General features: G+C 53.5%; 1 protein-coding gene across 6 annotated transcripts in view; it reads left to right on the forward strand.

Moving 5' to 3' along the window:
- The first annotated feature begins 984 nt into the window (after window positions 1–984).
- Window positions 985–14,384, forward strand: part of TBC1D9B (TBC1 domain family member 9B) — a 41,718-nt gene continuing 28,318 nt past the window's right edge. For 5 of the 6 annotated variants that reach the window (XM_072840459.1, XM_072840460.1, XM_072840465.1 and 2 more), the window contains exons 1-4: window positions 985–1,179; window positions 4,845–4,955; window positions 8,642–8,760; window positions 13,353–13,581. In XM_072840459.1, the coding sequence (XP_072696560.1) occupies window positions 1,062–1,179; window positions 4,845–4,955; window positions 8,642–8,760; window positions 13,353–13,581 (577 nt within the window). In that variant the 5' untranslated portion in view covers window positions 985–1,061. The remainder of the gene's footprint in view (window positions 1,180–4,844; window positions 4,956–8,641; window positions 8,761–13,352; window positions 13,582–14,384) is intronic. The other variant, XM_072840464.1, reaches the window with a different exon arrangement.

Raw genomic sequence — 14,384 nt, forward strand, 5'->3', positions numbered from 1 at the left:
CTTTGCCTTCCAGTAGGATCCTGCTGCTGGCCTGAGCCACCAGCAGGATCCTGCAACCCAAGTGACACTGGACATTCTGGATTGCCCGAGATGGAGTTCACAGCACTCCCTTTCACTCAAAAACAGTGCTTGAACTGTAAGAGGTCGTCCCCTACAGGCCAGCACTGGGAGAGCAGGGATGCACATCCCCTGCCCATCGCGCTGCTGCCCACGGCTAGGAGGAAAACCTCAATGTCCCAGGCCCAGCCCTGTCCGTGAACCCTAGACCTCCAGCCTTGTCTGTGAATCCTAGACCTGCAGCCGTGTCCGTGTACCCTAGACCTGCAGCCCTGTCCCTGAACCTTAGACCTCCAGCCCTGTCCCTGAACCCTACACCAGCAGCCCTGTCCCCATCTGTCAGGTGCGTAGACTGCACGGATTTCCGAGGATCCTGCCAGGGCTTTCTGACAACCTGTCCTCGGCTCCGGGCTCCCGGAGGTTCTCCTAGCCTCGGCCCGAGGGTCCGAATTCTGCGAATGACGACAGTCGTCTCTAACCCTTTCCAGCCGCCGTCCGCTCCGTCAACCCGCCCTGGGGCGCGCTGCACCCGCGGCCCAAAGTGTATTTGCCGGCGCTTTGTCTTCGCACCGATCCCTGCCAAAATCCTGTCCAGGTTTTCGCAAAACGCCAGGGGCCGACTCTCCGCACCACCGGTTCCTCCAGCCTGGGCACTCGGGCTTCCCGGCCGGAGGCTCGCGTCCCCGGGGCTGGCCCGCGGCCCCTACCGGAGTCCGCCGCGCCGGGCCCGAGCAGAAGGCGGAGACCCGAGGCCGAGGGCGGGGCGGGCGCCGCCCGGGAGCTGCGCGCGCCCGGCGCTCCCGGAGCCCGCGTGTGCTGGTCCGCGCGCCCGCCAGGGGGCGCCCGCCCGCCCGCCCGGCCCGGCCCGCCCCGCCCCGCCCCGGCCCGCCCCGCCCCGCCCCGCCCGCTCCGCCCCGCCCGCTCGCTCCGGCGCGGCGGCGGCGGTGGCGGCGACGGTGGCGCTTCCGCCTGGCGGGCCTCGGCCCGGTGCGAGCGGCCCCACGATGTGGCTGGGCCCCGAGGAGGTGCTGGTGGCCAACGCGCTGTGGGTGACGGAGCGGGCCAACCCCTTCTTCGTGCTGCAGCGGCGCCGCGGCCACGGCAAGGGCGGCGGCCTCACGGGTGAGGGCGAGCGGCGGCCGGGCCTGGGGACGCGGCGGCCTGCGCGGGGCGGGGCGGGCGGGCGGGCGGCAGCTGCGGGCGCGGGGGCCGGCGGGGGCGGGGGCGGGGGCGGGCGCGGGCCTCAGGAGGCTGGTCCGACGGGCCGGCCTGGGGCGGCCTCTGCCCCGACGCGCTGCCGGGAGCCCCGGGGGCTTCGCCGGGCGTGCGCAGCCTCCCAGCCTGAGAGTCAGAGCTGAAAGTCGGCGACACCGCCTGGCCCCTGGCCTCTGCCTCAGTTTCTCCAGGTGCCTCCGAGGAGCCAAACGACACACGTTTTCTTTTGCGTCTTCCCCCCCCAGCCCCCGAACTACCCTTGTAGCCACTCCGACGCCCTGGCCTCGGCCCCCCCCCCCGGTTCCTCCCCGCCCACCTTTCCTGCCTCCTGGCGCCCCGGAGCCGAGCCGCACACGGAGGCTGCACCTGATTACCTGTAAGGCTGTTCGGAGGAGCCAGCAGGGTGCCTCGTCGTCCGTCCGGGCAGCACCTCCTGGAGTTGTGTGGCATGTGGCATCCCCGACGAGCCGGCTGGGCCTACCCCCTGCAGGCGTCTTCCGAGGTCCCTCGTGCTCTAAGCCCGCGTGGTCACTGCCCGCCCAGCTCGGGCAGGCTCGGGGCTGGACCAGTGTCTGTGCTTCTCACAAGTTATCAACAGAAATTTCCTTGAAACATCCTGATTGTAAACATGTGCGGCGAAAACGGCCCTGCCAGATGCAGGCAGAAGTTTCCTCCGCGGCCACCCTCTCCTGCGCCACACCTCCTAGTGTGGAAGACGCTGTGCCTTTCCTAAGAAAATTGTGTTCCCTTCAGTGCCTGGGGTGCCGCCCACAGCCTCAGGAATCACAGGAGCCGGTCCTGGACCCTTGTCCTGGGCTAGCGGTTCACTGGAGGTCAGATAACAGCCCCTCCGGGTATCCTGAGCCATGGTGAGCCTCCGAAACTAGCTGCAAGCGCATGTAGGAAGGCAAGGCACGGTGCCCAGTACCTTCTGTTGCATACCGGTGTATCCAATTTGGCCGGTGCACTTCCACTCTTGTTCTGTGCTCTGTGCTTCTAAACATCAGCTCAGAGGGCGGGTGGGACCCTCTGTGCTCCACTCTGCCTTCCTTTGCACAGAAGGCCCTTTCCACCTCACCCATCTCCCTCCCTCCCAGAACCACTCCTTCAGCTCCCTGTTCCGTGGCCCCTGGCAGGGCCTTCCCTGTGCCATCGTAGACACCGTGGCCTCCTGAACCCTGCCTCCCCAAGGGAGGAACAGTTAGTGATGTGGTTTTGTTCAAGCTGGCTTTTAAAAACACCTGCCAGCCTGGATCCTTCATTGAAGAGTCTGAGTATGATGAGATGGTCTGCCCGTGAAAAAGCTTTCAGGTCTCGAAACATGGATATGCCAACAGAATAAGCATTAAAATAAGGTTTCCAAGACCAGAAGAGAAGCTTCATCAGGGACTATGAAGAAAAGTTTATTCCAAACACTGATAAAGCTTGAATATGCCACTTTTTTTTTTTAATATTCATGAGAGACACAGGAGAGAGAGAGAGAGAGAGAGAGAGAGAGAGGCACAGGCAGAGGGAGAAGCAGGCTCCATGCAGGGAGCCCAACACGGGACTGGATCCCAGGTCTCCAGGATCATGCCCCGGGCTGTAGGTGGCGCTAAACTGTGGAGCCACCCAGGCTGCCCTTGAATATGCCACTTTAACTGCAATTTAGAGCGACATTTTAGAACATTTTAATAAAACAAGAGATCACAGACTCATAACTTGGATGTATGTGACGAGTACTTTCTTTTGTAATCAGTAATTTTATTTGTTAAAGGATTGAGGAGGAGAGATGCCTGGATGGCTCAGTGGTTGAGTATCTGCCTTCAGCTCAGGTCATGATCCCCTGGTCCTGGGATTGAGTCCTGCATCAGGCTCCTTGCAGGAAGCCTGCTTCTCCCTCTGCCTACATCTCTGCCACTCTGTGTGTGTCTCTCATGAATAAATAAAATCTTTTTTAAAAGATTGAGGAGGGAAAAAATGATTAAAAATGGAATATGAGGGGCAGCCCCGGTGGCGCAGCGGTTTGGCACTGCCTGCGGCCTTGGTGTGTGATCCTGGAGACCTGGGATCAAGTCCCGCATCGAGCTCCCTGCATGGAGCCTGCTTCTCCCTCTGCCTGTGTCTCTGCCTCTCTCTCTCTCTGTGTCTTTGAATAAATAAATAAAATCTTTTAAAAAAAATGGAATATGAGGACAGCCCCAGTGGCACAGCGGTTTAGCGCTGCCTGCATCCCGGGGTTTGATCCTGGGGACCCTGGATCGAGTCCCACGTCAGGCTTCCTGCATGGAGCCTGCTTCTCCCTCTTCCTGTGCCTCTGCCTCTCTCTGTGTGTCTCTGTGAATAAATAAAATTCTTTTTAAAAATGGAATATGAAACAAAAGTGTTAAAGTCAAGTTAATCAGTAGAAATTATTCTGGCATCAGCAGGAAAGTGGTAACAAACTATTTCCAGATCACACCAAAAGCAGCAATTCATTAAAAAGGAAAACATAAATTCCAATTAGGAACAGTGAACAGATTTTTAGGTAGTTTGATAATTCAATTAATAAAGGGGAGAATCAAACAGCGGTAGAAGGTGGACATTTCCTCTGATTTGTCGGGGAAGTAGTGTCATTGACAAAGGCTGTATGTGATGACAAGTAAAATTTGGAATGCCCTAAAATGCTTCAGTTCAAGATGGAAAAAATTGGATCAGTGTTTTCCCAAATTGAACGGTTCTAAAAATTGCCATGTCGTCTTCAGTCATGATTTCTGTAGCCACAAGGAGCTTCTTTAAACTTCCCAGAGTAAGAATGTGTGATTACTTGGCAGAGGAAAGACTACATTATCTCCCTGTTGTTGATAATGGAAAGTAATATTACAAAAACCATCGTTGTCCTTTTTTTTTTTTTTTAAGATTTTATTTATTTATGAGAGACATAGAGAGAGAGAGGCAGAGACACAGGCAGAGGGAGAAGCAGGCTCCATGCAGGAACCTTGATGTGGGACTCGATCCCGGGTCTCCAGGACCACGCCCCAGGCGAAGGTGGTGCTAAACCACTGAGCCACCCCGGGACCACCTCCCCCCCTTTTTTTAAGCCAGCAGAATACATGGCCAGAAATATCAGGGGAAAATATATCTTAAGAGATGTGTCTGGCAGTTAATAAAACATACTGTACTGTTATTCTGGATTTGTGATATTTGTAGTATTGTCTTTGTTTTTTAATTTGTGATGGTTGTACTTTTTCATTCTAAACACGTACTTGTCTTCAAATCTAATTTTGTATTTTTCCTAAAGAGGGCCTCCCAGAATTGTTTAAGCTTTTGTTTAAACAAAATCGTTTAAGAGAGCCCATAACACCTGCATCAGCCCCTGCCTGCAAGCATTTGTGAGTCTGGAGAATACACGGAAGCTTCTAGGAAGAAGTGGGAGGAGATTTTTTTGATAGGGATCAAATACAGCTGAAGACCTTTGAGGAAAAAGAAGTCATTTGGTAGATGAGGGGGATGCCAGATGTGTCTCCATCTGAGCTGTGCAGGGAAGGCATTGCTACCATTCTGGCTGCCTCTAGGGGTTAGCCCTCACCCTCGTCTCTCTGCCCTGCTCCCAGGTCTTCTTGTGGGTACCCTGGACGTGGTGTTGGACTCCAGTGCCCGCGTGGCCCCTTACCGAATCCTGCACCAGACCCAGGACTCGCAGGTCTACTGGACGGTGGCATGTGGTAGGTGCTGGCCGGTCCTGCCCTAGAGGAGCAGGGCCCCCAGGAGGGAGGGGACACAACCTGCATTCCCGGGCTGGATGTTTCCTATGGAGAACCTGGTGCTACCTTTTGTTCAGACCACACAACCCAGGGCTGCATCTAGCTTAGGATGACAGCCCAGATGTTCACGGGTGCTCAGTACTGCATTGGGATCATCTGTGGACGTGTGTGGAAATGCCCACGTGCAGAGCAATGAAAATTTTGAGATTCCCAGCCAAAGTGGGACAAGGTGTCCCCTTGCCTCCTTTTGTCAGCTGGCAAACTGTAAACAAGGGTCCTTTATGCGGTCTAAGTGCCATATTTTGGGCATTTTTGTCTCTTTTGTTGGTGACTTTGCTATCAAAAATGGCCCTACAAAGGAAAGAAAGAAAGAAAGAAAGAAAGAAAGAAAGAAAGAAAGAAAGAAAGAAAGAAAGAAAGAAAGAAAGAAAAGAAAGAAAATGGCCCTACGTATGGTTGCCGACATGCTGGCGGTGCTTCCAAGCACAAAAACGGTGATGTGTCTCATGGTGAGAGAATGTGTGTTTAAAGGAGCTTTGTTCAGGCCTTAGTTACTTGTGCTGCTGCTGGCCATGAGTATGATGTTTGGGAATTAATGTATAGGAAATACGGTGCTTTTAAACAGAAAGCTGCATAAAACAGTCATGTATTGATCGGTTGATGAATACGTTGTGACCACAGGTTTACAGGAGCTTAGCCCTCCCTGTAGCTCCCCTGGGATCAGTCTTGGCGAATTCCATGTTCCAGGACGCTTGATAGAACCTGATTGCTGCCAGTAATGGCAATGGGCTGTAGCTGTCCTCCCAGGAGGAGACATGCCCACCCCTCCCAAGAGTCTGGGAGGAGGTCCCTTTCAGTGGATACCAGCCTGGCTGAGGTCACTTCGATACATCAGTGGTCACAGCCAGCACTCAGCACTTCCTGCAGGCCAGGCAAACCTCCCAAGAACTCCAGAAGGTGGAACTTTGGGTTCTTTTGTTTTGGGGGGTCTTTTTCTATGTTGAATTTAAGGAAGCAGTGGCCCAGAGTGGGTTAGGGGGCCTGAGAAAGGTAATGAGAGCATTCACAACTGAGACCCTGGCTTGAGAAGTCCTCTTCCCCCCTGGTGCCTTGACAGAGGTGCCCCTGTGTGAATCCATAGACCAAGTCCTCAAAGTCCTGGTTTTCCCAACGCCGAGTGGGGCGTGGTAGGACCCCAGCCCTCCTGGTTCCAGAGCATGCAGGAGAGAGGGGGCTTCCATGGAGTAGAGCTCAGGGAGGTTGGTGTGTGCCTGGGCTACAGGGAGACACAGTACTCTGAAATGGGCCCTCGAGACTTTCCTCTGTTTCAGCGATGTTCTTTCTCAGGGAGCAGATGGGGAAGAGGCAGGCAGAAGCAGTGAGGGAGGAGGGTGGCCACACTTCTGGTAGCGTGGGAACCCCTTTGGTGGCAGCAGGGCCTGGTGCTGGGGAGGAGCCTGGGGGTGCTGGGGAGCCTTAGTCCTTAGCTTTGGGCCACATGTGCTGAGCTGCTTCAGCTTCTGCCAGACCTCCCAACACAGCCTGACCTCTGCTGGGCCCCATCCACCTCCCCTCAGCTCTATAAAACCAGACGAAGTCATGCCGAGACCTGCCCAGTGAATCCTGCCTCCTAAGCCTGCCACTGAAGGACTTTTGGGGTCCGCCCATCTCCATTCCTGTCCTCCTCTCAGCTCACACCTGGCCCTCGGCCAGACCAGACACTTGCAGGGCCTGAATTCCCAACCACACCTGTCCTGGACAGTGTTCATGGTGTCCCCCCATATCCACCTAACATCCTCCTCTGTCGAGAACCTGCTCGGGTGTCTGCTTCTATAGAAAACCAGATTCCCCAGACCCAGGCATCTACCTTTTCTTCTTGCTCCTCTAGACTTGCCATGTCTTTACCAGCAGTTTGCAATGAAGGTTCATTGGCTGTCCCACTAGGCCGGCAGCTCCCAAAGAGGGTGAGGATAGGGTCTGCAGCCAGGCAGCCTGGGTTAGGATCATGGTTTGGTTACTTCCCAGCTGTGTGACACTGGGCGACTTACTTAACCTCTCTGTGCCTCAGCTTCCTCCTATGAAATGAAAAGAATGGTACTGTCTCCAAGGTTCTCTGAGAAGTAAATAAGATACTCCACGAAAAGGTCTGAAAACAGAAATAGCACTTGGTGCCATATTTTGGGCATTTTAGCTGTTACAGCAATTAGCTGTTACATTTTTTATTCCCTGAACCTAATATAAAGGTGGCATAGTTTGTGTTTACTTAGTGCTAAATGTAGACTGACATCTAGCTAATCATTCTTTTAAATGCATGTATGTAAATATTGACAATCACAGTGCACACAGACCCACACAGGCAGTGTGGACAAGATTTCTTCTGTTTGAGGTTGCCAGGAGTACTTGTCAGAGGGGATGACACCCTTGAGTTGCATTACTTGTAGGTTTAACTTTCAAATTCAAATGTGGGTTCTTGGCAAAAAAGAGAGAGAAATCCCTTCTCCTACTAGCTAAGTGGTGGCCTCTGTACACCAGGGAAAGGAGGCCACATGAGAAGCCCAAAGAAAAGTGGGGAAAGAAAGACTTGTGTCTTTGCCTGGGCTCCCCTATGCCCAGTGTGCAGACATTCTCATGGGTCACAGCCTCCCAAGAGGCTGGGCCTTGTGGATACTCGCAGTCCACCCCAGATCAGCTGGAAGCAGGCAGGGCCTTCCCCCTTCTTCTCTGTTCATTCGTTCAGAAAACAGCTCTTGAGAGCAGACCCCCTGCCAGGCACAAGAAAAACCCCAGAGAGGCAGGGGAAGCCAAGCCAGGCAGACGTCCCTCACCCCTTTGCTTCTCCTTCGGGGCCCGTTTCCCAGCTCTTTGAGGGGTGGGCAGAGAAAACAGCCACCCTGCACTTTGAGAATGGTGGTGCACTGACTGCCTTCTCAAAGTTTTTCTGCTGCCTCTGGACCCCCCTCCCCGCCCCCCTGAGAAGCATAGGGACCACTTACAGAGGAGGGGCAGACACCGGGGGTCCAGCCAAAAGCTGAAGGGGTCAGGCAGAGGTTCCCCCAGGAGGCAGGAGCAGGGCTGGGATGTGAGCAGAGATGGGGAACAGCGGCCTGCAGGCAAAGACCTGGGTGGGTGCGTCTGGCTGCACAGAGAGCCAGAGCCTCTGGCGGTCCCAGCAGGAGACCAGCCAGCCTGGGGCCTGGAGCTCTCCAGGATGCTCCAGCTGATGTCTGTGGACACCTGAATCCCCCGGAGGACTGCAGTCACTTATACCAAGTCTGACTGTGTCTGGTTTGTCTTCTCTTTATCCCGAAGGAAAACTGTTGTAACTCAGCAAACCCGCAGATCTCTAGACTATTTCTGGAAGGGCATGTGTGTAACTGGCATTAGGGAATGTGGAGGCTCTGTCTTCTGCATGACTCTCTGCGATTCTCCCTGAATTATTTTTCGTGCTCACTGGGACCATCCATGACTGTTGTTATAGATACATATATACATAAAGTTGGAGAAAGAAAAGAGGGAGCAGCCTAAAGACTCTAGTCCCTAGGGTATATACAGTACATCAGGTTACCTGTGTTAGCCTCTGAATTTATGTTTAAGGCCTGCTGACTGTACTGACTTTCCTCCTCTTTACTCCACCAAACCTCCCCCAGGTTCTTCCCGCAAAGAGATCACAAAGCACTGGGAATGGCTGGAGAATAACTTACTCCAGACGCTGTCCATCTTTGACAACGAGGAAGATATCACCACCTTTGTCAAGGGCAAGATACATGTAAGGTTCCCCTTCTGCTTCCAGTGCCCACTCCCCGCTCAGGGATGGCGGTGTTCCCCTGTGTCATCTAGTTTACTCTTCAGTGTGGTCTAGCCTCTTCTCCCTTAACAGAGGTCAAAAGCATGTATGTGCTCCCATCCTCCTGGTCTCAAGAGGGGCATCTTGGGCAGCCCTGGTGGCGCAGCGGTTTAGCACCGCCTGCAGCCAAGGGCGTGATCCTGGAGACCCTGGATCGAGTCCCACGTCTGGCTCTCTGCGTGGAGCCTGCTTCTCCCTCTGCCTGTGTCTCTGCCTCTCTCTCTCTCTCTCTCTCTCTCTCTCTCTCTCTGCATCTCTATGAATAAATAAATAAATAAATCTTTAAAAAAAAAAAAAAAGAGGGGCATCTTAACTCACTGCTGAGCGGGTCTCCGCTTCTGGCTACCCCTGGGGGAGATCTGACCAGCCTCAGCCAGGACTTCCTGCTCCCTGCAAAGAGCCTTAGAGCAACAAATACACAGGCACACCACTCTGCTGGCCCACTTCTCGGCTGACATACAGGAAAAGGCTAGAAGTGATAGACTAGTTGGAGGAATGTTTTATTTAAATACGTTTGCGGAAAAAAAATAAAAATAATAAAAATAAAAACGTTTGCGGGCAGCCCCGGTGGCGCAGTGGTTTAGCACCGCCTGCAGCCTGGGGTGTGATCCTGGAGACCCGGGATCGAGTCCCACATCAGGCTTCCTGCATGGGGCCTGCTTCTCCCTCTGCCTCTCTCTCTCTCTCTCTCTCTCTCTCTCTCTGTGTCTCTATGAATAAATTAACAAAATCTTTAAAAAAAAAAAAAAGTTTGCACCCTCTGACGAAATACTTCCTTCCCCTGGCATTCATTGTACAGTGTAGGCACATGTGCCGAGCAACATGTAGGCCTCAGGATGTTCCCTGCAGTGCTGTCAGCAAAAAGGCTGAAGAGAGCACCTTCAGTCTGAGAGCAGGAGGAGAAGCAGCCACGGTTTGATCCGCAGAGTGAGAGGGGTGCTACTTCCCAGCATGGCCTTTATCAACACTTCCTAAGTCCTCTGCCAAGGCCTTTACGTTCAGGGCACTTGTGAAGTCATACGCGGTGTATGTAATGGTGTGTTTTATAGCTCTGAAAACTGCAGCCATGTGTCAAAACTGACCTCATAGTGATGCTTCACCTTCTCCTCTTCGGGGGAATAATTCACACCGTAATGAGCATATACCTAGCACATACGCATGTGTGTCTTCTTTCTGTTTGCTGATTTTACCTTAAATTAGATTTATTGGATGGCTCTTTTTGGGTCAGAGTTTAGCGGTGCAGGATTGCTTTGGGCAGGCCCCTGTGACTTCATTATGCCAGAACTTTCTAGACCTAGGCAGACGGCACCAAGAGATCCTCAGCTCCTCTCTAGATGTTTTGACGGTCTGAGCAGGACCTGGATTGCCTTTCTAGCTCCACAAGAAAAGGCAAGGAGAGCAGAGGCAAGTCTCTACTCTCCCAGTGTGCAAGCTGGGCAATGATAGTAATAATAATAATGAAGCAACATTATTGAATGCTTCCTACATGCCAGACCAAACAAACTAATAAAACAGAACAAAAATTTCTCCATTGATGCTTGGGTTAAAGAAGAAATGTGCATTAGAAAAATACTTAGAACTGAATGGTCATCAGAATGCCACTACATATCTGCATTTGGGGGCTGCAGCCAAAGCCATATGCAGAAGGAAATTTGAAGCCTCAAATCTGATGATATGAGGAGAAAAAGAAAGGGTGGAAATTAATGAGCTAAGCGTCTAATTCAGCAAGTTAGCATGTCTAACCCCAGAAATCAGGAAATCAAATGGAAATGATAAAAAGAGGAAGTTAACCCCAGAGAAAACAAGAGGACAATGCAGAAAGGCAACAGGGCCAGGAAACAATTTAAGATATAAACAAACCTGTGGCAAAGTGGCTCTAGGACCGAAGTGGGAAGCCTCACATAAGCAGGGTTGGGAAAGAACTATGGGAAGCACCTATAAAAAAGCAGAGTTGAAGGAAGAAGGAAGGAAGGAAGGCAGGCAAGCCATAAACAGCTTTGAACCAATAAGAGTTTAGACAATCATCAAAATAGGATGTCTTTACTTCCATCACCACTGCAACAAGTTTCCATAAACTTAGTGGCCTTGCACAGGTTCATTACCTGGGAGTTCTGGAAGTCCCCAGCCCACAGTGGGTCTCACGGGCTGAACACCTTGGTGTGGGCAGGCTGTGCTCCTTCTGGAGGCTTGGCAGGGAGGACCTGTTTCCTCTCCGTTTCCAGCTTTTAGGGGCCACTGGTCTTCCTCACTCCTGGGCCCCTTCCTTCATCCTTCATCTTTAGTGCTAGCAGCATGGTATCTTCACATCACGCCATCAGTCTCCCCATTCCTGTCCTCTCATTCCCTTTGTGGTTCTGACCCTCTTGTCTCCTCTTTACAAGGACCCTTGTGATTATATATTGGGCTCAGCCGAATAATCCGGGACCCTCTTCCCAGGTCAGAATCCGTACTCTATCCCATCTGCAGAGTGCCTTTTGTCATGTGAGGTAACCTATTCCCAGGTTCTGGGGTTTGGGATTTGGACATCTTTGGGGGTGGGAGGCTTTTATTTGGCCTACCACAAAATATAACTCAAACCGGAACTCAGGAAGAGATAAGAAACCTGAATATGCCTCAAACTATTAAATGGGATTTGTCATTTAAAATCTGCCCGGTAATTTTTATGGTCCTGTTCTGTGGGCCAACAAACCAAATCTCAACCCTGTGAGCCAGGCCAGCCCCTTCCCATTGCTAGGGACCATTCCTCCTGCAGCACTGTCATAAAGGGCAGGGCATTGGGAAGGGGGACCCCAAGAGAATGCAGAGGGAGATGCCGAGCAGATGTCAGCCCCTCTACTCCCGGCTTGGGACTCCCCAGGGTTCAGCTGCAGGGAGCAGGGAAAGGAGGCTTCTGGCTGAGACCCAGGAAGGGGACTGGTAGGGCACGGCATGGGTGATGGCCTCCCAGTGGGTGGAGCTGAGGGCAGCAGAAGACACAGATGTGGCCTTAGTATTGAGGCAGGCACTCTGCCAGAGCCTTTTTCCCAGATGGGAGAGCTGCTTCCTACAGGAACATTTGGGAGACACAAGGGGCAGCTTGAGAGAAAGATGTTGAAGTCTCAGCTACAGCATCAGAGCACACCCTACCTCTGGTCCTTATCCAGGCTCCTGGCTGTCCTCCCTGCCCCTGGATGGAGCTCCCCTCAATGGGAGCAGTAGACCAGGCCCCAAATGCTAGTCTTGAAGTACCTTAGTTTATTGAATCATCCTCCTGGATAAATGCATGTTTAGAGCCAAGGGTGCTAAGAACCTCTTTTACCCGAAGAGCTGGGGCAGCTCTGTGGCCCAGGATGATGTCTCTGGGCATCCTGAGCCTAGTGAAGACGCTGGAGAACACAGCATGGACATGACCTAGGCTGAGAGGGGCTGCAGCTGGTGTGAGAGCCTTGAGCTAGGAGGGGCTACAACTGGTGGGTGCACCTGAGCTGGGAGGGGCCTGCAGCTGGGAGGGGCTGTAGCTGGTGGGTGCACCCTGAGCTAGGAGGGACTGCAGCTGGTGGGAGCGCTCTGAGCTGGGAAGGGCCTGCAACTGGGAAGGGCTGCAGCTGGGAGGGGCTGCATCTGGTGGGAGGGCCCTAAGCTGGGGGCGGGGGGGGGGGGGGGGGGCCTGAGCTGGGAAGGGCTGCAGCTGGGAGGGGCTGCAGCTGATGGGAGGGCCCTGAACTGGGAAGGGCTACAGCTGGGAGGGGCTACAGTTGGTGGGGGCTGAGCTGGGAAGGGCTGCAGCTGGGAGGGGCCGCAGCTGGTGGGAGGGTAGGCTCAAGAAGCTGGAGCCCCCTGGTATATTGACGTGAGGGGGATTCAAATTTAAACGTCTTTGTCATGAGAAAAGCACTGCACAAAACATTGCCACAGCTGGAAGCCGTTTGGGTAAAGAAAAAGGGAAAGAGAAAACCATGTGTTTCCTTAAAGGTCCATCAGTGTCTCCTTGCCTGGGGGAAACCAGCAGTGGCTACAGTGTGCAAGAGGGAGATTCTTACTGAATACACTTTCTACTCTATGATTTTTGTTTACCACGTTTATTATATTTTCCAGAAATTTTGCATGGAAGTAAATGTTTATTTTGAAAGTCACTACTTCCAGCCAGCCATGCTTGAAGTATTGTTCGTTCAGGGAGTTGAGGGAACCTGCCTGGCATCTGTCCAGCCGTGTGCCTCAGCTTCCCAGCTGGTCCTCCCGTGCTTCTGGCCCTAGGGCCAGCACCCAGGAGTCCTGGATTGAACACCGGGGCCCTCCAGGCCTGCCAGGAATCAGGGATCCCTGGGTGGCGCAGTGGTTTAGCGCCTGCCTTTAGCCCAGGGCGCGATCCTGGAGACCCGGGATCGAATCCCACGTCAGGCTCCCGGTGCATGGAGCCTGCTTCTCCCTCTGCCTGTGTCTCTGCCTCTCTCTCTCTCTCTCTCTGTGACTATCATAAATAAAAAAAAATTAAAAAAAAAAAAAAAAAAAGGAATCAGTCCCCTATCCTCCTACAGGGCATCATCGCAGAAGAGAACAAAAACCTGCAGCCCCAGGGAGATGAGGACCCGGGGAAATTCAAGGAGGCCGAGTTGAAGATGAGGAAGCAATTCGGGATGCCTGACGGGGAGAAGCTGGTCAACTACTATTCCTGCAGCTATTGGAAGGGCCGCGTGCCCCGGCAGGGCTGGCTCTACCTGACCGTCAACCACCTGTGCTTCTACTCTTTCCTGCTGGGGAAGGAAGGTGAGTGGCCCCCAGGGCCCCCGGCTGGTCTTGTCATCCTGTACCCACCCCTCAGGACACTCACCACCTCTCCATACCAACAGAGTTCTTGAGTGGCTTCTTTCCTTGTGGCCCCAAGATATTCTGTCCCCACACACCCATTGGAAGGTCTCCCCGAAACCCAGGGCACCTCAGCAGTTGGAGGCAAGGTGGCCCAGACTTGAGCCAGGCTCATACCTGGCTCTCAGGGGGCCCTGGCCCACCTGTATCCGCCAACATGATTCTTCACAGAGTGATAGCTCAGAGTGATAGCTTCTTTCCTTTAAATCAAATATTCTGGGGGACACATGCCATCTCTGAGTGGCTCTAGGCCATGTGGTGCCCTGGAGCTGCAGATCCCTCCCTGTGGGAAGCCCTGGCCTCTGGTCACAAGGCAGACGCCCCAGTGGCAGCCAGCACCCTCTGCTGCTGCACCACCCCCAGAAAGAGCTCCCAGGGCTTTGGCGCTTCTGAGCATAGCAAGCCCTTGTCCTGTTTAGCAGGCATCTGCCACGCCCTTCCCCCAGCCCTGCCTCCACCCTGGCACCTCCTCACCAGGCAGGAGCTGTGTGCTCTCTTCCCACATCCATGTAGTCCCACTTGGGGGCCCCTCGGGGCCAGGGTCTCGGCTAGCTCATCTCCCCACGTTTATTCTTGTCTCCCCTCAGCCATTTGTGGGGTTAATATTCACCCAAGATATTCTCAAGGCAGGGTGCTGGGTTGGCCTGGGGTGCAGTGGAGACCCCCACAGCCCAGGCCCTCCTCATGGGGCACATGTTCCAGCA

This window comes from Canis lupus, chromosome 10 (genome assembly GCF_048164855.1).
Source record: "Canis lupus baileyi chromosome 10, mCanLup2.hap1, whole genome shotgun sequence".
NCBI classification, from domain to species: Eukaryota; Metazoa; Chordata; class Mammalia; order Carnivora; family Canidae; genus Canis; species Canis lupus.